The 23,211-nt window shown below is 44.1% G+C and overlaps 1 protein-coding gene across 1 annotated transcript in view; it reads right to left on the reverse strand.

Annotated features, from left to right (window-relative positions):
* Nucleotides 1-620: 620 nt before the first annotated feature.
* The window catches only part of tgfb2 (transforming growth factor, beta 2), a 57,741-nt gene continuing 35,150 nt past the window's right edge, over nt 621-23,211 (reverse strand). Inside the window, exons 2-7 of the mRNA XM_057327316.1 lie at nt 20,156-20,319; nt 8,450-8,582; nt 7,218-7,328; nt 6,649-6,814; nt 4,233-4,386; nt 621-3,230 (exon numbers count right to left, since the gene is read on the reverse strand). Of these exons, the coding sequence (XP_057183299.1) occupies nt 3,072-3,230; nt 4,233-4,386; nt 6,649-6,814; nt 7,218-7,328; nt 8,450-8,582; nt 20,156-20,319 (887 nt within the window). The 3' untranslated portion in view covers nt 621-3,071. The remainder of the gene's footprint in view (nt 3,231-4,232; nt 4,387-6,648; nt 6,815-7,217; nt 7,329-8,449; nt 8,583-20,155; nt 20,320-23,211) is intronic.

A 23,211-nucleotide genomic window follows, 5' to 3' on the forward strand; every position in this document is an offset into this window, starting at 1 on the left:
AATATCTTCTTTTGTGTTCTGCAGTAGAAAGTCACACAGGTTTGGAATGACATGAGAATGAGTATATGATAAAATACTAATCATTTTAACTATTAATTTAATGTTTACATAACTTTTATATTAATAATATGGAATATTTGAGTATATTTAAAGTATAGTAGTATAGTATATTAAATATACTGTATATAGAGTAATATTTTATCTGTATTTCTGTGGTTGAATGAGCATCTATAGGTTCTAGTCCCTCTCAACTGCTTCACCGAGCAGGGATTAGTGTGTATTTTGTGAATACTGATCCAACATTGATCATATATTAAGTTCCAGCCTGATCTCACAGTAATTTTACAAGTTGGATATTTGTATGAATTCATAAAAATGCAATCACAAAATAAAAGCTACAATCAATCCCAACCCATCACAAACAAATCACTTTGCATTATCTGTTTTGGTTGCAGTGTTCAAGTTACTACTATACACAGCATGTTCAGTGTTGGGAAGAAGCTACCTAAAAGTTAGAACAATCCTATTCTTCATTAGAATGGTATGATTAAGCTTTTTTCTAAATAGTGTACCCTTTTTCCAACATTTTTTGAGAAACAAAAACACAAGCACACTTACCATCCCTTTGTCACTTAAATAATTTATTTGCCACTAGAGCACCACAACAGTAATGTGTTACAATACACCGTAGTGGGTCAACAATAACAACATCATCATAGACAACAATAACAATAAACAGCTCTGGTGTGACAATGCTGGTGTCTCCTTCCACTTCCTGTATTTCCAGGAAGTCCACTGGCTTTCTTGCCCTTGTAAAATAAAATAAGTTTCACCAAAAATCCTGGGCATTGGTGAAGGTTGCTCTTTTAAACTGGTTAGAATTATAACTGGTTAAAAGAGGAACCTTCACCTGAATGCCATTTACATAATCAGCTCATGATACATTGGGTGAAGCTATAACTACGGATAAAAAAACAACAAACAATAGTTACAAATAAAAAAGGTAGAAATAAAATATTCAGTGCAATTATTTGTAATATACGATTTCTTTTCCAATGAGAGAAAATTAAATCACAAATTCAGAAAGACAGGTTGAGATGTGAAAATGGTTCTCTTTATAAACATGTACGCAAGCATTTGTGAAGCTGCTGAAATAGGACACACCCGGGTTACCCATCCCTCATGATTTACACTTACTCTACCTCTCTTTTATGTCTTCACATTCTTAAATATCTACCTTTCATATTAATCTCTGAATCATTTCAGAATCATCACCCCTCTCATTTCATGCATCAATGTGAATTACCTGCTTTGACCCCAGCCTCTTAATCTGTCTCATGACATCACCTCCCTCATCACAGCCTGCACCTGTACTGTCATGGTGATAAGCAACTCTAATGATCAAATCTGCATCAAGATCAACAAGGGCCGGTTGCATAAACTGAATAGACTAGTCTTACATGATAGTCATCACATTTTTTTCTTCAAGACTGGTCATAACTTATCTTTAACAATAACATAAGGTAGATTGATCTAATTGAAATCTGAAAAGACTAATTAGTCCTAATTTATTGCTAGTCAGTGAGACTAGTTGTCAAGACACTGTCTCAACTTAGTGACTATGTTTATGCAACTGGCCCCAAGTCTCCTTTCTAAATAAATTAGCCATTAAAGTATGCACCTTATTTATGAACATTGTGCTGTTTGTGCCTGCAGAAAGCTTAAGAGGTAAAAGGTGAGATTTGCATTTTAATTGATCCTGGAATATGATAATTTTTAGTATAACTTTTGGAGAAGAGCATTATAACGTTCTCCAAGCACTTTCTGTATTTTAAAACGTATGCACTGTAAAGTCTCACTAAGTTATTCCAGATCTGCTGCTTTATCCCAGTGTAGCACTCACAACTGGCCTGCAAGATCAGAAATTTCGCTTTGAAAAATGAGTTCAGATTTAAATTATTCGGAGGTTTGCATTCGTAACGTTACTGCAAGTGGCACTATAGCGTAAACTGTCTTTTTGCAGTCATTTTTTGCACGTAGGTGAGATTCTCTCATGGCAAAGTTTGAAGAGAATGTTGCTGAGCAAGTCAGTTTGAATTAGTTGACTGTAGACATGTTTACATCAAGTAACAAATGCAGTTTAAAGCACAGACTTTTTAAGGTACCTTTATCGCCCGCTGAGTAGTAAGGTTTGTTACCACTGTAGAGGAATGCGACGCATGGCCAAGCCCGTGTTTTTGCGTACTTGAGAACTGTCCTAAAGGGCTGTTTACGATAAACAAAACTTCCTTGTTGCTCTAAATAACAGGCCTTGCTGTTCTAGAATTCACACGAATCTTAGTCCTTCTGAGGCTAACACTACCGCCAATACTTTACAATTTTCCATCTTTCTATTGTCAGCTCCAACCCCCTGCAAAAACTTGTGGCCATCTTGAACTTCATTTGTGGTTAATATGCAGCGAACCAAACAGTTTGCCACAAATGTTTTCCAGACCTTTTTTGCTCATTGCCAGTAGAGGTGAACTATATTGGACACCTAGTCACCGAGGTTTGTCACTACATCTGGTAATAAAATCATGGGTTTTAAATATTAACAAAAAGATCTTTATTCTTGAGGGAAACAAAATCAACAATGACAATAACAACAATGACAAAATAACAGAAAGAAGTATTTGTTTGAAATAAATGTTGGAACAAGGGATTTTCTCTTCCGCTTGCTTCACATATAGATACCTATCACATACTTCCAGTGTTTGCCAAACTCACATCCATAGAGTGATGAGTGTGTGATGTGACGCATGCCGTTAGGGCCTGTTTCCAGCACAAGTACACAAATCCACACACTATGTATCATCTTGGTTTCTGAGTGTTTTTGAGGGTGTGTACTTGTCATAGGAACATTATTCTGTTGTACCTTGACACTCCGCCCAGCATATCTGTGTGTCTTATTGCATGTTTGTGTGTGTGTGTGTGTGTGTGTGTGTGCGTGTGTGCGTGTGTGCGTGCGTGTGTGCGTGTGTGTGCGTGCGTGTGTGTGAATGTGTGTTGGTAATAATGGAGGTGATCCGTTCCTAGCTGCACTTGCAGGACTTGACAATCATGTTGGAGAGCTGCTCGATTTTGGGAGTTTTGCCGATGAAGTAAAGGATTGTGAGGGGTTCCAGATCCTGAGACACACAGCATGGAGACGCAGACGCATCTGGATTAATGGTGTTATAGAGGCCGAGAACCTGAAGGAGATCAGGAAATGCAGTTACTGAACTGAAACCATTTAGAATTAATTTGTCTTAAGAATATGCTGCCTTTTGATTTTGAGTGTAGTATTAGTACTAATATAACCACTCTTACATATAGACGATTTCATCGGACGCACACGCCTGGCTAGTGGCTAATAATATAACTATTTATGTTTTATTTAATTTATATCAATATTAATTTATATTTTATTGTATCAGACGCACACGCCTGGCTAGTGGCTAATAATAGAACTATTTATGTTTTATTTGATTTATATCAATATTAATTTATATTTTATTGTATAATATATTTTACATATATTTTACAATATATTTTATTGTATAATAATTGTATTAAATAAACAATTTGTTGAATGGGTCGTGTAACATTTACTGTAAATTTAGCCAAGTAACAGTTCTTCTACTGGTAATCCAAAATAATACAAAATCCACAAAAGCGTGTGCAGTAATGTTTGACAGGCAAACGTTTTTCATTACTTGAAAGGCAAATGAATGGAAAAAAAGAACTAACCCTCTCTCTTTCTCTCTACAGGTATTGTTCTGGCTTTTGTGGAAACTAGTAACTTTGTATTAGCACCTATTGTATTATTGCTCCTGCACAGCAAAATCACCAGTGTTAAAAAATGTCAAATTAACTCACAGTGTATATATAATCCACACTCTCAAAGTGTGGATTATATATACACTGTGAGAGTTAATTTGACCTTTTTTAACACTGGTGATTTTGCTGTGTGTATGACATATTGCTTATTGCTCCCTTAACTCTCTGTAAGTCGGTTTGGATAAAAGTAACTGCTAAATGACTAAATGCAAATGTAAATGTTTGTTTATGTTATTGCCTTGAAACCATCTACAACATATCACATTTTTCGTAGCTTTATACAGAAATCACTAGTACAGTTTCACATAAGATTTACTGATCTAGCAACAATTTACATTGCAAAAGCACTTAAAGAGCAGAAACATATTTTTCACCTTGCTGTGCTGAGTATCTGCGCTCCACAGATACGGACAGGCCCCTGCACAGAAGTTGGCGTTATAACCTTTCGGTTCGTGGATCCACTTCCAGCCCAGATCGTTCCTGAAATCGATGTAGAGAGAGCGTAAACAGCAGTTATCCTGCACGTTCCTGTGGGATGATGGGTAAAAACAGAACATGGTGATATTAGACCATTATTCTCCATCATAAATAAATCTATTCATTCTGTTATAATAAAAATGGCACACAAATAGTTTTGTAGCACAAAATGCAAACTGGTGTCTCTACTATAGAGTCTAAAAAAATAACTTACGAACAAATACCGCTGAAAACAATTTGTTATATGTTCTACTGCTTATATGTATGTTATATTTTGTGGCTCCATTAGGGTTCTTTGTCAGGCTGTATGGTTAACAAAGAACAGGCTTAACAAAGAACCTAACAAAGAACAGGCTTCTTTGTTAGGGTTCTTTGTCAGGCTGTATGGTTTCACATTCACCTACAAAAAAGTATGAACATATTAGCCCGGTTCTGTCAACCTTGCACTGGTTACCTATAAAGCATCGCGTTAACTTTAAAATCTTGCTTATTACCTATAAAGCCTTACATGGTTTAGCTCCTCAGTACTTGAATGAACTCCTTTTGTATTACAGTCCTTCACGTGCATTACGCTCTCAGGCGTCCTGTCAGTTGGTAATACCTAGAATTTCAAAATCAAGTGCAGGTGGTAGATCCTTTTCCTATCTAGCACCTAAACTTTGGAATAATCTTCCCTGCACTGTCCGGGAGGCAGACACACTCTGTCAGTTTAAATCTAGACTAAAGACGCATCTTTTTAATCTTGCATACACTACTCTTCCATAATATAAATCTTCTGAGGGTTTAGGCTGCATTAGTTAGATCAACCGGAACCAAAAACACAACTGATGTACTTGTTGCATCAAAGAGTACAGAACAGTACTCTACTCTCAGCCAGTCTTGTCTCATTGTTCCAAGGTTACCACAGCGAGCAGGATGCAGTTCATGGCCTGACCTGATGGTAGAGTGGAGAATGGGAAGTGGGGACCTGACAAGAGCTGAGATGATAGAGCTGGATAAAGAAGGACGCGGTCTCTTGACATGTCTTCACCACAAAACTTCAAATGCTATTAGATTATTAATGATAATCTTAAACTACAATTTATTTTATTATTAAGTTTATTTATTTTATTTAGCCTTGTTGTGCAAGTTCTCTGGAGCTTGTGCAGAGGCAGCAGCTTTTGCCAGAGGGGAACTGGAATCCCCTGGTTGGGCCTGGGTTCTCCTGAGTTTTTTTTTTCTCGATTAGAGTTTTGGGTTCCTCGCCACCGTTTGCATACTGTTTTTGCACTATCTGCCTGACCGGGGGGGCTGCTTTAGAATCTTAAAGTTTTACTTAATTAATATTGCATATAGGAATTTATTATCTGTTATATTTGACCTGTGCTTCTCTCTCCTTTATCCTAAATGTGTGCTCTCACTGAGCGTGTGTGTGTGTGCGTACTTGTCTGTGTACGTACGTGTGTGTGTGTGTGTGTCTCTGTGTCTGTGTGTGTGCGTGTTGTGTGTGTGGAGTGTTTGGTGTGTGGGTGTGTCTGTCTTCTGTGTTTTCAACCTTTTCCTTGTTTTTGCAGGTACAACTTTGATTGTTTTGCTTGTAGTCAATGTGTCTCATGTACAGCTGCTTTGTAACAATGAAAATTGTAAAAGCGCTATATAAATAAAGTTGAGTTGAGAGTTAACATCTTTTTTGCACTAAAGGTTCTTAGTAGTGGAAAAATTTTCTACAGACTATAAAAGTTAAGAGACTGAGCTTGTGACAAAAAGTTTCTTTGCGGAACCAAAATTTGTTCTTCTTTGGCACTGCTGTGAAAAACTGGCCCAAGGTTTTTGGACCAACTTCCAGGGAACACAGTGATTGTGTTACAAAATATGTATATGCTTTTTAAGTCCCTTTGGATAAAAGTCTCTCCTAAAAGCGCAAATGTAAAAATCTTCTTAAGATTCTTCATTTTTGGAGTGCAGGTCAGGAAGTGTAAAATGAACAGCACTGAGGTAAATCTGTGCGATTGTGACACCAACGGGCAGGACAACGAGTATACAGACAGACCCTTTTTGTTATAAGACATTTGAGTCGCATTGAGTTTTATTTCAGCAGTGAAAGGTTTTCCAGTTCATCAATTAAGTTCAGTCTGAATTGATACCACCGCCAGTCTGCTTTGATGCGTGTCCCAACAATTGCATAATCCTGGACTAAAGCTGTTTCTAACAAATGACAGATGAGTATCTATAGAGACACCAGAAGCACTGTGGAGTAAGTTTTAAACATCCTGATATGGTTCAAATACAGCGTGTGGGAAAAATATTTTAAGCTTTGTGAGAAAAAGGTTGGACCTGGAGCAGAAGGCTGCGTCAAGAGCTCGTTTCTGTCTGTGGCTCTTGTGCTGGGACTCCAGACGGTATGATGGAAGTAACATCAGGAGAAGGTGTGGAGACTGACCACTGTTACGGCGCCTCTTATACTTCAGATCCGATCCGTGCAATATGCTGTCATCTATACCTGTGAAGCGGGTAGACAAATGGCAATAAGATTTTCCTGTCTTCTATAGGTTGGACAAACAGATAATAAAAGTTCTTGTGCCATTGACTCATGCCAGAGTGTTCTTAGACAAAAGAACCAATAAATGGCTTGTTAATTGTCTCTACATATTACACTGTTACACTGAGAATTCCTTTTCTTAAACCTAAATGTAAATTGGCATATGTGACAACCTCGGAAGTCTGTACAATGTCCAACTTTTCTAACAAATATAAGTTAATATATGAATATATAAAAAATACAGTCTGATGAACTTTATGGGGGAACATGAATTACTATCCCTTACTTGTTCTCCAAATCACACAGACACACAGAAACACCCTCATACACAAACTAACTCGGTCACACCCCCACCCAAATCCACCTGCAAAGCGTGTCTCAAGCTCTTCGCTCTTGTTGGGGATGATGTAATTATTTGACGGCACAAATGTGCAGCAGGGACAGTGCAGGCTGATCTTGAATCCATTGTTTCTGTCTGGTGGGAGAAACACAGTAAAGAAAACAAAATGTGCACAGTAAGGGTAGATAATCTACAGCAGATAAATGAGATCATTTCTGGAGCCAGCTCGTGATTTCAGTGAGCCCACTCCCACGGTCCCTCGGGAGACACATAGAGTCACTGCTGTCTCTCAACAGAAAGATCCAAAATCCATCAACTGCCAGCTAGTAATGCTGAATATCTCCTGATCTACTCTCTCCTGTGATGATTTCTCTCACTCTCCTGTGTAAAGTGTCGTAGACTGGGCTGAAGCTGTTATGAGCTCATGAGCTGTGTACACCGATGATGATGATACATGTTTATTATTCATTGTTGTATGGCCTATGAACTTTGGATCGGATTTGGAATTGTTTTTTTTTCATAAACACACAAACCACCTATAAATCATTGCTTTTATATAATAGTTTTATGTGTAATGGATTCTTGCTGCTTGCTAAAGAAATTTTGTGTATCAGATTTTGCTCTTTTATATTTACATACAAACTTAATCTTGGATGTTAAAATACATTAAGAGTATGGAACTGTAAAATAAATGTGGGTTGTATATGTAAAAAAATCTGGATTTGGGTGAATTTTATGAGAAATCTTTTATGATATAACTTGAATGCAGACTTGTGCGATTTCTTTTCCTCAGGAGATATTTTCTTTTCTTTCATCACAGGAGACTTAAGCAAAAGTTTCTATTTGCTCCAAACTTAATCTCATTGATGTCTGAGAGAAGTGATTGAGATATTACAAGAAACAGATTGTGAGGTATATTTTTCAATGGATTTTCTACAGTGGCATTTTTCTTCGGTATGTTCTCTGATGCTTTTTTAATTCTTGCTTTTGATTTTGCAATGATAGTGAATCTTATTTTCTCCCTGTTGAAAAAAAACATGTCGCACCAAAATTCGCTAGTCTTTTACATGTGTATATCAGCTAAAACATTTTTTTTGTCTAGGAGTACACCAGCATATAGGAGGCCTCAAAGCTGACTTCATTGATTTCAGGCAGAATTTAAACTTGTTTCAGTTGGATAAACATCCATAAAATATTTACACGAAAACATATGTTCAAAATGCATTTCTCATTACCACACACACACACTCCCTTACTTCTGTGTAGTAGCCACTCACTGACTGCCTCCGTCACATCAAAAGAAAGCCACTCCCCCTCCCTTCGTGTGCGCACCACCTTGCTGTCGATGTAGCGCTGCGTGGGTGTGGTGAGGTCTTTATGACCTAAAATCTAAAGAAAAATTAAACACGTCAGCATCACCAGCAGACCACCAACAATATCATGCCTGCCGCTGGTCTGCCTCATTTAAAACGGTACCCTGTCTCAGTGCCTGACTGGTGAGCACCTCTCTTCTTTCCACCACCCCCCAATCCCTTCCTCCCACTGGAAGCTTCCTGATTGATTAGCCAGGTCTGGGAAATGCTTGGAGAGGCTGAGTTGGCGGAAACAGATGCTGAACTGGGTGCTCTGTCCTTCGTGGCTGTGTGTTTACATTGGACGGCACACGTCATAATGTGTAAAACATTGCTTCAGCTGCAACGCTTGCAATGTCTTAGCTTTCCTCCATCAGGCTGTGGAGATGAATGTGGACAGAGAGGCTCCAAAATGGAGATACAAATTGTACATATCTTAGAATGAAGCTTGCAAATCCTGTTGCTGGGCTGTAATAACACTTAATTTGTTTAACAGAAGAAATGAATTAAAATTGGAATATCTTTTCTCTAGTGTGATTTCCAAGCATTACATTTTTTCGTATTAACAAGTACAGCATACGTCCCACACAGAGATCTGAGATCATCATCATCAATAGATATTGAGGGACAGAAAAAAATTAGACAACCTAAAGCCATGAGAAGTTTAGCAACATCTCTAAAATGCTTATAACTACATACATGGAAACTACTGTAAACAGTTTTAGGCGCTTGCAGAAAAATGAGGTTTTCAAAAATAATGCAAATTTGATCAATTGACTAACTAAATCAATAGTTTGCCTTTAATGTGCTGTGTGTAATCTTTAGGAGGATCTATTGATAGAAAAGCAATATAATATACGTAATTGTCATGAGGCGAGAGGGAACACAAGAACAAGGACAGAGGACCCAATCGCAGACAGCGGGTAGGGGGATACATACATACATACATACCAAGACATGGCAGGTGACAAGGACACCTGCCAAAACACTCCACACAAACAACAATGATCCAGAACAAGACAGAAGACACAGGGGCATTAAATAAGGGGACAAACAAGAGGATCTGTCATGATTCTGCCACTAGGTCAAGAAAAGCAAGACAAGATGGGGCAGAACCATGACAGAACCTCTTGTTTTATGTGGAGAGAGGCATTCTGGCCCTGTTGGCCTTCCATATGCTCTCTCCGGTTTCGTCTCTGTTCCCGCCTTCTCGTTACCTTGTTATTACTTGTAATGATTTCATCCCCCACAGCTGTTCCCTCTTCATTTGTCCCCTTATTTAATGCCCCTGTGTCTTCTGTCTTGTGCTGGATCATTGTCGTTTGTGTGGAGTGTTTTGTCAGGTGTCCTTGACACCCGCCGTGTCTTGAAGTGTATGTATGTAAGTCTAGTCTAGTTAATTGTAGTCATGTTTTATGTAATATATAGTCTAGTCTAGTTAGGGTAGTGAGTCGATGTTCCTGTTTATGTTCCCGTTCCTACCCTAGCTGTTATGTTTTGTTACCCCCTCGTGGGTTTTTGTTTCTCGTTTGTTCTTGTATTAAAGTCCTTGTTACCCCTTACCCGCTGTCTGCGATTGGGTCCTCTGTCCTTGTTCTCGTGTTCCCTCTCGCCTCATGACAGAATGATCCAGCCATTCCAAGACCCAGCAGACAGAGGATCGTGTGGGGTGGTTGATGCCATCGGGTTCCCCTCCAGGGTCGAGGCCGCCGGGCTCCCTTCCAGGATCGAGGCCGCCGGGTTCCCATCGAGGCCACCGGGTTCCCGTTCTCTTGTTACCCCCAATTTTTTATGGTTATTGTTTTATCATGTTGCCCTGTTTTTGTTAATGTCACAGTCTGTCTTGTCTGTGCCTTGAGGAGCATCAGGTTGCCGCTCCTTAAGGAGGGGCTTCCCCGTTCCGTGACAGAATGGACCAGCCATCACAGGACCCAGCAGACAGAGGGATCGTAGCGGGAGGGGTCGATGCTGCCGGGTTCCCCTCCAGGGTGAGGGTCGCCGGGCTCCCTTCCGGGGTCAAGGGCTCGAGGTCGTCGGGTTCCCCTCCAGGGTCGAGGCCGCCAGTATCCCGTTCCCACCACAGATCCCTGCCGGCAGTCCAGCCGGCACTCCCGCCTGCATCCCAGCCAGCATTCCAGTCCGGTGCAGCCAGCATTCCAGTCCGTGTCCGCCGGCATCCAGTCCGGTGCAGCCGGCCATCCAGTTCTTGTCCACCGGCATCCAGTCCGTGTCCGCCGGCATCCAGTCCGCGTCCGTGTTTGGACTCACGTGGACTCTTGTGTTCTCCTGTTTCGCCCTTGTTTGGACTTCCCCCTGGACTCTTGTTTTGTATTACATTTATCATGTTGCCCTGTTTTTGTTTTTGTCTGTCGCTGTCTGTCCAGTCCTGTTAGTCGCCTTGAGGAGCGTCAGGTTGCTGCTCCTTAAGGAGGGGCTTCTGTCATGATTCTTCCGCATCATGTCATGTTTCTCGTGGTCTATTGGCAGGATCATGACAGAACCTCATGTTTTATGTGGAGAGGGGCATTTTTGTCTGTATGGCCTTCCATACACCCTCTCCGATCTTGTCTCTGTTCCCGCCCTCTCGTCTCCTCATTATTGCTCATTTATTGTTTCATGCCCCACAGCTGTCCCCCTCTTGATTTGATCCCTTTATAATGCCCTTGTGTTTTCTGTCCTGTGCTGGTCCATTTTGATTCATGTGGGTGGAGTCCCTGTGTGTAGTGTAGTTATTTGTATTAATGTCAAATGTTATCTTTAGCCTTGTTTAGTGTAGTTAGTCTGTGTTCCTGTCCATCCGTCATGTTCTACCTGTGTTTTAATATGTTACCCCTCGTGGGTTTTTGGTTTGTCTATTTTATTATTAAATGTCTTGTTAACCCCTTACCCGCTGTCTGCGCCTGGGTCCTCTGTCCTTGTATCTTTGTGTCTCACCCCGTTCCGTGACACATAACTATGTCTTCAGAGGTGTATAAAGTCCTTACCTAATTATGCATTGTTTTAATTACCTTAGAATGAGCTATTTTTATCTATATACACGCGGTCCCCTTGCATGGAATTCGCCATGTAGTTTCTACAATAGCGCTAAACGGACACAATTCCCTACAGAGCGCGTTTCTTAAATACGTTATCTCCTTCTGCAAAGAAGCGAAAACGTGACATCATCTTTGTCTGTGTCAGCCGGCGTAGTCCTTCGAAATGGAGGGGTGAAGTGAGCCGTTTGTTGCAATTCGCAACCTCACCGCTAGATGCCGCTAAAATCTCGACATTGCTCCTTTAAAACAGCTTTTGTCACTGGTATACTTATATACAGTTTTTAAGGCAGCAGTTTCAAGTATCTTAGAGATATTTCTAAAGTTCTTACCGATTGGATAGTTTTAATAGATCTTATGGTGTATGCTATCTTATGGATGGCTAAACATGACACAACACCCTATTTCTTACACCTAAAAACATATATGTATATGAGCATATTCAGCTGATACTTTGCTAAGCTCCACCTTCTTACTTTTACCTGCTCAGACGAGCTTTGCAGTATATATCACATAGAAGTAAATATAAGTTTTTTTTAAACAATGCTTTTCCATGAAAATGATTTCATAGTTAATTTTCAAATATTAAGTGGAAAAGAATAGTATGTGAATCCTCTTTGGATGGCACAGTTCCAGCAACCATATTTTATCATACAGTAGGCTCTGTTTGGATAGTATAGTTTAAAGTGATTAAAGAGATAGGCAATTTGGTGGACACTAGCAGTTGCTAAGAAAGGACTGGACATTAAAAGGATCCCTGGGTATAGAGCGATGTATGGCTTAATATAGGAACAATGGCATTGACTTTATAATTGCGAAATAAAAAAACAGTGTAACTGTCACAGTATTCATAAACTTTGAAAAATATTTTTACTTGGAGGCCGCCATTTATTTGCGTTAGAATCCGTGATGGTTCCGACCTAAACCTGTTCTCTTTCGCAACAGCGAAGCATACACGTTCCCTTTCTGTTGGTCTCTCGACGTTGTGTCGAACCGACAGAATGGGGTTTGTCTTGAGAACCTATCATCTTCTGAGTATTTAGAAAAAGCCAATGAAAATTGGCGAATGAAATTTGCATGCCGGGCTCCACCCCGGATGTCCGGGTATAAGAGGGAAGACGGCGTGCTCATTCATTCATCTTTTTTTCTTCAGAGCCTACGCATCTGTTGAGCTTCTCTACGATCTTGGTGATCATTTTTCTGCTGGAATCTACGACGTGGACAGCGGACGGTCCCTTCCTGCAGTGACTCTCCCCTGGGCGTCTCGGCAGTTCCGGAGGTGTTCGAGCAAATTTCCTTTCTAAAAGAGCAAATTTCTCCAGCGTGGCATGTCCCGCTGTTCTCATGGGTGCAACACACTCATCGAGGAGGGGGACGGACACGATGCCTGCTTCCAGTATGCTGGGGCAGACGTTGTGGATACGTTCCCACGGGACTCAGCCACCACATCGTTTGCTCCCCGTTCCGTGGCGGCAGGACTACGGCCCTGCTGTCCGCTACGGCAAGCAGCGAGGGTGATATGAGGATTACTGTGAGCGATAATCCGCCAGCCACTGGCTCACGGACCGTTCGCACCTCGTCTCGCTCGTCTGACCGTTCCCCAGGAGACGGTCCGCCGTCTTATTCCTCAATCACGTATTCGGACACGATGCGTGATGATGAGATGTCTCTTGCAGCATCGGGGGGTGACGTACTGCCATCCGACTCCAATGATTCCACGGGCTCCCTCCCTCAGGGGGTCGAGCCCAGGAAGAAGCGGACGTCGAAATGTCAGCCATGCTTTCCCGGGCCGCCGTGAGTGTTGGGTTGCAGTGCCCGCACTGCCTTTCCCGGCGCTCGCGGCTGGCTACATGGCGCCTCGGGTTTGAGCGCGGCTCCAAGCCGCGCCCGCCCTCAGTGCCGTGTTTACCGGAAGTGCATGAGGAACTTAGTAAGACCTGGAACGCCCCTTTCCGGCACGTTTCACGTCAAAACAAAGTTCCGTCACCCTCTCTTCCCTCGAGGTTGAGACAGCTGGAGGATACGTCGTTGTCCCCCAGGTGGAGTATGCCGCCGCGGTGCACTCGTGCCCGTAGGTGGCGGCCACCTGGGGGGGGCTCGACCTAGACTCCAAAGCATGTGGTGTCTCGGCATCTCTGGTGTCGAGAGCTTACATTGCGGCGGACCAAGCTGCCTCCTCTCTCCACGCTATGGCTCCTGCCAGGCCAGGGCGTTGAGAGAGCTCCACGAGGTTAAGACCGACCCAGCGCTTATGCAGGAACTCCGCGCCGCCACCGACCTCGCTCTACGGGCGACCAAGGTGACCACGTGGGCCCGGGGTCAGACGATGTCCACACTTGTGGTCCAAGAGAAACTCCTCTGGCCGATCCTTGCGCAGATAAGTAACGCCGAGAAGGTCCGCTTTCTCGACGCACCCGTCTCGCAAGGGGGGGCTGGTTGGTGTTACTGTCGAGCCGCAGCGGCCCCGCTCACCCCCGCCCGTCGGGGGGCGCGAGACCCACACGCGGCCTCTCCTGGAGGGTTCTCGACAGTAAAGAAGCAGTCCTCCTTGCCGCGACTCGGCCGCCTCGGCCGTCGAGTCCCGTGCACTGTCTGCTTCCCAGCAGCCCTGGTCCTCTTTGATGCCCTCCAGCTCTGGTGCTCCCCACTTAGGCGGCCCCCCCTGGAGGAGACAGCGAAGAGGAGACCATCGCCCCATCAGCAGCCGGCCCTCATGGGAAGACCTCAGGGGGATCGAGGCTACCATTGGGCCCGACCCCAGCCACATCGCTGGGAAGTCGGATAGGGATGGATCCTGCCCTGTCTCTCCATCTGCTGGCCCCCTCTGGGGGGCTAGCGCCCACTTACTCTCAAAAAAGGAGAGTTTCCTCTCTCTCTGGGTTATCACAGCCGCTCCCACCCTCTGCACGACGGTGAACGGCAAACTCAACGTTGCGTCATGGCGAAGCGCAATGTCGAGTATAAACACCAGCCCTCAGCACTCTCAGTCAGACAGTGCGTTGAGCTGCGCAGTCGCCAGGCAGGAAAAACAGCAGAGCCGATCTCCTCCCAGGGGGACCTCCCCCGGCAAGGAATCCGTACTGCTAGCCATCGAACCACCCCCCGGGGGGACGATGAAAAAGATCGTACCTTTAGTCCCCGTCTCATTCTGGGAGCCTGTCTGGCTTCCCAGACTGTCAGGCTGGCTACGGAAGACGATCCGTCTCGGCTACGCGATCCAGTCACCTCACACCCGCCAAGTTTCAGGGCATCCGATATACCTCAGTCAGAGGCTAGGATGTTCCCGTACTTTGGGCCGAGGTCGCCACCCTTTTGGTGAAGGGAGTGATCGAGCCCATCTCACCAGCCGAGATGTTCATTGTCCCCAAGAAAGGCAGGGGGTTGCGCCCTATCTTGGGTCTGTGTGTTCTGAACAGGCACCTACACAATAGCTGCCTTTCAGGTTGATCACGCAGAAGCGCATCCTGACGTCCGTCAGGTGTCAGTACTGGTTCATGGCAATCGACCTGAAGGACGCGTACTTCATGTCTCGATCCTACCTCAACATCGGCCGTTCCGACGGTTCGTGTTCGAGGGACGGGCATATCAGTACAGGGTCCTCCCCTTCGGTCTGTCCCTGTCTCCACGAGTCTTTACAAAGGTCGTGGAAGCCTCAGGGAAGGAGGTGTGCGGGTACTAAACTATCTCGACGACTGGCTCAGTTTGGCGCACTCTCGAGATCTGTTGTGTATACACAGGGACCTGGTGCTCCGGCACCTAGATCGGTGGGGCTACAGGTCAACTGAGAAGAGCAAGCTCTCCCCGGTGCAGAGCATCCTCTTTCTCGGTAGGGAACTCGACTCTGTCCTCATGAGCGGCCCCGCTCACCCCCCGCGGGGGGCGCGAGACCCGCGACGAGGAAGCCCGCACCCACGTGGCCTCCCAGAGGCAGTGCGACTGACTACAGAGCGTGCCCGATCAGTGTTGAACTGCCTGAAGCTTTCAGACAGTCAGCGGTCCCCCTGAAACAATTTCAGAGGCTCCTGGGATACATGGCATCCTCGGCGGGGGTGGTCCCCCTCGGGTCAATGCACATACGACCGCTCCAACACTGGCTACAGAGTCAAGTTCCTTGGAGAGCGTGGCACACCGGCAGCAGGCGTATGGTCACACGCTTTTCTGCCAACACACCCTAACCCCCTGGTCTCCATGACCTCCTTGGGGTTGGGGTGCCGTGTGCAACGGGCAAGCAGTGTCGGGGCGGTCGACGGGCCCCTGCCTGCATTGGCATTTCAACTGCCTAGAGTTGTTGGTTGTGCTACTTGCATTGAGGAGGCTACTACCTCTCGTGCAGGGCAAGCACGTGCTGGTCCGGTCGGACAGCACACCTGCTGTGGCGTATATCATTGGATTCGCTCATGGCAGCTAACATGACTCGCCCGGCGCCTCCTCCTCTGGAGTCAGCAGGTGATCAGTTCCCTGCGAGCCACACACATCCCAGGCGTCCTGAACCAGACAGCTGATGCGCTCTCTCGTCAGTCGACGCCTCGCGGAGAGTGGCGACTCCATCCCCGCACAGCCGGCTCATTTGAGAGAGGTTCGGCCAGGCACAGGTGGTCCTGTTGCCTCCCAGGACTCCACCCATTGTCCGCTTTGGTACTCCCTGTCCGAGGCAACCCTTGGCAAGGATGCCCTTGAACACAGCTGGCCGAGGGACAAGAGGAAATAAGCTTCCCCCCAGTGAGCCTCAATGCACAGGTCCTGTGCAAGGACAGGGAAGAGGAGCATCAAGTGGTACTAGTTACGCCCCATTTGGCCTAACCAGGACTTGGCTCTCGGAGCTAAGGCTCTGACAACAACTCCCCCCTGGCCGCTCCCCCTGGCGAACTGCTTCCCCAGGGGAAGGGGCAGGTTACAGCATCCCAGTCAGAACTTGGTCTCCATGTCTGGACGGGACGAGGAGATCCTGAGTAACCCACCCCCGGTCTGGTTGGGACGTCACTCAGGCTAGGGCTTCGGCCACTGGGCAGCTATATGCCCATAGGTGGCGCCTCTTCTCGTCCTGGTGCTCTTCTCGGTGAGAAGACCCGCAGAGTTGCTCGGTCGGGTACGAGCTGTCCCGTCCTCAAGAGAGACTGGGGAGTAACCTCTCCCCCTCCACACTGGGAATGTATGTAGCCGCTACGGCCGCTCATCATGACCCAAGTGCTGGGTAGCCTCTGGGACAGCACGACCTGGTCATTAGGTTCCTAAGGGGCGCGAGAGGGTGACCTTACGCCCGGCGCTTTCCCCTCGGGTAAAGAACAGGCATTCCATCCCCAGGTTATCTCCCACATAGCTCTAACCGGACCTAGTGCTCCAGACATGGTAACCCCCCCCTCCGTGGGCTGTTCCGTCTGATGTATCCTCATGAATGGTTCCCACCTTGGCAACCCATGACCTCCCCAGGTGGACTCCCACCATGCGGTTAACTCCTGCAGTCCACACATTCCTCCCATGAGTTCTCCCGTGATGGTGAGACCATGTGGTGTCTCCACTAATTCCTCCCTATGGTAGCTAGTGGCCTCTGCAGCATTTTTCCCCCAGGGGGGAATAATGCTTACCCAGTGGCCCGTACGGTGCTGGGCGGCTTCTCGCCATTTAGAGAACTAGGCCTCCGCCAGTGACGGCCGGTGACAGGGGCTTCCCAACTTTGTGTAAAGCTCTGGGTCCCCCTTCCTCTCCACTGGAGGGTCATAATTTCGCGTTAGCGTCTTCGTCTGACTCGCTCAGGCCAGTCAACGTCGCTCCGCAGAGATTGTGACGCGGCTCAGTGCTGTGGCGTTTTCCATAGGAACCCCATTTTGTCGGTTCGACACAACGTCGAGAGACCGACAGAAAGGGAACGTCTTGGTTACGGATGTAACCTCGGTTCCCTGATGGAGGGAACGAGACGTTGTGTCCCTCATGCCACAACACTGGCCGCCCACCCCAGCGGTCGGGGGAGGATGCTTTAGGCTCCTCAGACCAACAGGTGAATGAATGAGCACGCCGGCTTCCCTCTTATACCCGGACATCCGGGGAGGAGCCCGGCATGCAAATTTCATTCTCCCATTTTCATTGGCCTTTTCTAAATACTCAGAAGATGATAGGTTCTCAAGACAAACCCCATTCTGTCGGTTCGACACAACGTCTCGTTCCCTCCATCAGGGAACCGAGGTTACATCCGTAACAAAAACGTTTTCCATATATAACAGTAAAATATGACACGTAAAACATAAGATCAGATATACAAACACACAGGGACAGTAGGTGGCGGTATGTCCTCTTGACACAAGCCATAAAAGAAGAACGTGTTCAGTATTAGACATCTGTTCAAGGTGAGTGTGCTTTAAATCATAGCTTTAAACTACCGCCTTTGAGACATTTAAGACTATTTAAGACATCAGCATCCACCATAATCGTATACTTTATACATTATGAGAATGTACTGATAAACACAATAATAATGCTTGCGGTTTGGTTATTTATTCTGTATTAGAGCACACATGAATATTAGCCCCCGTCAGCTAATGACCGAGGGAGAGAAGACAATAACGTTAGGCTACTGATGTTGATAAATCAACATCAAAAAGTCAAAATCTGGATAAAATGCATTGTATAATGGCTAAAACATCGTGTATATGATAAATTCGAAATTATTTTGGTTATTAATATGCATGTTTGTGTTGTTTCTGACAAACAATATTAGAATGTAGGAAAATACACCAAATAGCGTCTTTATTTTCTTTCTTTCTTCTTTTAGCATTATATAAAAGGAGGAGCGACAACAGTAAAGGACGAGAGAGAACCAGGCCTGGACTTTACGTTATGTTTTATTATGTGTGACCGGCAGTCGACCGTGAGGTAGCATGTGAACCGTGTGAACATTGTTACACACATATATATATATTATCCTACAGAACCTTATATTTACTGAAGAACTGATTAGTGTGTCGGTGTTTAGTTTGGCTGCCTAGCTGTGCGTGCAACCAGTTTACGTCATCGAAAAAGAACATGGCGGCCTCCTTAGGTTAAAATGAGTATTACATTTAGGGTTTTTTTAAGAGCTGAAAATATTTGATGTGTTTCTAACGACAAATGCTAGTAGTGTAAGGCTATTACAACGCATTAAGCCATACATCTCTCTATACACCGGGTTCCCTTAGGGTAGTCTTTATTTTAGTACTCTTAATATACTACTATTATTATTTTAGGCATCAAACATAGTTACATATATTATATTTAATGTAATATAACTATACTGCATGTTATTATACTATATTATCTATACTGAAGTACTCTTTTACTATGCATTTACCTACAGCAAGAAAATTTTGCGTAGATTGAAGTCAGTAATAAAAAGTCTCTTCTTTCCTTGTCAACTCTCTTTTTAACCTCCTTAACACATTCACCATCTCTGTGTTAGTGGGATAGTGTTTACCACACCTGTCATGACAGACCTGACACATGAACAGTGGAGGGGAGCGAGGTTAAATGGAGGGGCAGGTGGTAGGTGGGGAACAGCACAGGGATTTTATTCTGCCCTCGAGACCTTCCGAACTCTAAATCACAAACAGCATTCCACCCTCATTTCTCTCCACACACACATAAAACCCCAGTGATCGATGGGCGGGAGCTCTACGGCACCCTTAAGGTAAATAAATGAACATATGAGGAAAAAGAACGAAAAGAGAACGTATGTGTGGATTTCTGTGTTTCAGACTTTCAGAGTGTAGTTTGTGTGATAGTCGCTCAAAAATGACCACTATCGATGATATATAGTTTGCCATTTTTGTTTGAACATGTTCACATTTATTTAAAGAAATTCCAAGTGTAAACAAGTGGAATATTAGAATGCTTTGACCATAGGCACACAACTGGAAATACTGTTTATATAACAACTTTTTAATGAACAAGTCATTTTATAAACAAAATTATATTTTAGACACTTTTACCTGGTGTTCATTTTATATTGACAAGCAATGCAAACTAACAGCTTGTTTGGAATGTCATATAAAGAACAAAAAAGTGCCCCAGTAAAATGCTATAGATCTGTTATAAAAAGAAATATCAGCATTAGTCCTAAATACTGTTATACAGTATAATACATTTCTCTTTGATGCTCAGAATAAATTGTCTTTGGAGTCTTTACATCTGCAGCACACACGTGCAAGTACTGTTCCATGTGTACAATGTTTTGGTAGGCAAAGAGACAAATCCATTAATAATACAGTGAAATGGGTGTCTTCTCTTTAGTCAGAACCTACTTACAGCGATAAACAGCTGTCGCTAATACTAACTGTGCACTCAGTGACTTCAACATTGTGAACTTAATGATGACGCAAACGTACTGTGGTTTTGACCCAAACAATATAATGTTGAAAGGGGACCTGCGGGGGCAGTGGGAGGGAAGAACTTGGACCAAGCCAATCGAACCAAGTGTGAACAGTTTGCATGCAAGTGCTTTTTTAGGTAGGACATCTTAAAAGTGGTTTAGACAAAAGGGTCCAGTTGTTAGTGTAGTGAATTAAAATGCTAGAGTGATGAAGTAATATCTGAAAGGATGAAAAAGACTGACCTGATAAAGCTCGATCCGCTGTTCAGACACACGAGCCTTTGAGTTCTGCAGCCTGAAGATCCTGAGCTCTGCCTTCACCAGGTTTGAGGCATTCTTCTCCATAGAGCTCACATCAAACAATAGCCTCCGGAAGTACAGATTGTAATGTGTTGGAGAGATGACATCTGGAACACACATTAGGCTTTGTTAGCTTTCCTGTGGCTCAGTGGTTAAAGCATGGCGCTAGCAGCGCCAAGGTCATGGGTTTGATCCCAGGGGATTGCACATAGTGAAAAACAAATGTATATTACAATGCAATGTGAGTCGCTTTGGATAAAAGCATCTGATAATTGCGTAAATGTTTATGAAGTGTACCTTTCCAGCCAATCTTTCACATGTACTTTTGTAGTACAACTTTGGACTATTGGACCAGTAATAAACGCTTGCTGAACGGTAAAATCGATCTGTAAAAGTTACATGAAGAAAATAGGTTGTAATCACTCAAGAAATTAAGTTAACTTTTCTCTAATTTTACTCAAGGTTTACAGTGCTCAACTATATTTTTGTCATTGCACTCAAATAGTTTAACAGTGAGCACGTCTGATATCACGAATGAGCGTACGTATGTGCTTCAGTTTATAGATTGTGAATAACTTGGTTATATTTCCAAATTATATCAAAAAAGGACACACTGGAGGAGAGCACCCCAAAACTATTTTCAGTTTTTCTAAATTTACAACCTGTAAATATGTGTTTAGGTAAAAATGTCATTTTTTTCATACAGTATGTAAATTATTGACACAGGGTTCCCAAAATTCGAAAGAAAAATACTGTCTTTTATTTAAAAAATACTCAGACCTCAAAAACTGCAAACAAAACATGCTCATGAAACCACACAATCCTAAAGTTTTTTTTTACGTATTTCAGATGCATCTTCTCAGTCTTTCACATTACTGTCGGATACATTTGTGTTACTCCTAGTAAGTGTGTTTTTGTTGAAATTTAACAGACACTGGAATGGAAAGGACACAATATGTAGAAATACTGATTAATTTGAATTAGCAGAATTAGCAGAAATTGTGAGTTTCATCCCAGTAGGCCCCAACTCATTGACCTTTACCATTTAGATTGCTCAATAGGTACTGACCCTGTAACAAGGGATACATAGTCAGATAAGTGACTGCTTGCTTATCCCATAACAAAACAGCTACTCGCAGGGAAAGGCCAGATCTTGATATTATGTTACACTCATGGTCTCCTGAGGTGAAATCAAGTGCTTGGGCTGGGTGAAAAATGAAATGCTGGTAAAAGAAACGTGAAACGAATTGGTTGTCGTGCCATATCTCTAATGAAAACACGCTTTATAAACGGACTAAACTAGTCCAATCAGTACTGCAAGGGAAGGGGTTTGAGGCATGGGGCAGTGATGTAGTCTCCAACCAAACTGTGATGAAACAATGGGAAGACACGTTCCTCGAGCAGCGCTGTCACGCGAGGGTCAGCTGGGGTACACTCCTGCCCCATATGGTTCCCGAGCAAGCCCAGTAGCCCAACACTCAAGCAGTACTCAAAACCATGTGTGAATGTCATATGCTTTGACAGGGCCCTGTACACACACAGCATGTGCCGAGAACTATGTGTGCAACAACGAGATGAGAGTGTCACTCTGCACAGTAGCTCAACAAATTAACAAATAAAACCAAAGCCAGATGCACAACCACGTAAGCTAACGTTGGGAGCGGGGCGCCATGACACATCATGAATTTAGAGTGGCGTGATGTCCTGTGACACATAGCAAAATATTTGGTTTCCCTGAAAGGCACCCACAGCGTTGCAGGAGGCTGATTGAAGAGGACTGTGGCATGCCGCAATGCACATACAACTTCAACCATGTGTAACAAGTGTGTGCCTTGCACTGGCTTTGTATGCTTTCCGTTAACAGAGAAACCATTTGTGCAACCGTGTGACATTTGAAGCACCAAGGTGATAGCCTGAATGTTGCACAGAAGCCGGGGATTAGAAACCTTCAGTGGTTTATTTAATAAGCCTACACAAGCAGGACGTCCATCCACAAGAGACAGAGAGAAGAAAACACTGAGCAGCTGCTGTGACTGAAAGAACAATCATGACTTTGAAGAAACAATATTTATGAATTTCCACTTCAAGGGAATTTATTTTATTGCACAACTCTCTGGAATACTTTTGTGGCCAGTAACTGCATAACTGCAACTGATATCCTACATGAACCAGATTTTTACATTTTTCGTAAAAATGTAAATACCGCTTAACCATGCAAAACACACCGCCACAATGTAAGAGCATAGTTTATCAGGATGTTGCTATTTGGATGCAGCTACGACGTGCTGAGCTGTTATTAAAAAGGTTGCTGGGATGCTCTGCGTTTGTGGGTCACTTATTGGCCCAAGTCAAAAAGGCCTTTTGCTTATGTTCTTAATCTCCCACTTGAGAAGGCAAAAGATGCTTGTCTATAAATCTGTCACGGACTGGCGTGACGAAGAACCCAATTGCAGGCAGGCAATGACGGGGTTAACAAAAGACTTTATTTAACATCTATAAACACAAAACAAAGACCCACGATGGGGCAAAATACAGGAACAAGCAAACCATAAACAAGTACAGAACAAGGACTAACTGACATTCCCTTTCTGTCGGTCTCTCGACGTTGTGTCGAACCGACAGATGGGGTTCGTCCCTGAGAACCAATCGCTTCCGACTACTTAGAAAAGGCCAATGAAAATTGCCGAATGAAATTTGCATGCCGGACTCCGCCCCGGAAATCCGGGTATAAAAGGGAGACGACGTGCTTCATTCATTCACCTTTTGTTCTTCGGAGCCTTCGCTGATGAAGATCAACTCTTGCTACTTAGCAAAATATCTTATTGCCAGTTCTACGACGTGGTGAAGCGGATTGTCCCTTCCTGCAGCGACTTCCCCTGGGCGTCTCGGCGGTTCCAGAGGTGTCCGAGCCTGCAGACGGTTCTTTGCAGCTCCCCTCCAAGGGGGGTCGAGCTCAGGAAGAGGCGGATGTCGAGATGTCGGCCATGCTTTCCCGGGCC

This window comes from Triplophysa rosa, unplaced genomic scaffold (assembly GCF_024868665.1).
Source record: "Triplophysa rosa unplaced genomic scaffold, Trosa_1v2 scaffold205_ERROPOS605264+, whole genome shotgun sequence".
In the NCBI taxonomy this organism is placed as follows: Eukaryota; Metazoa; Chordata; class Actinopteri; order Cypriniformes; family Nemacheilidae; genus Triplophysa; species Triplophysa rosa.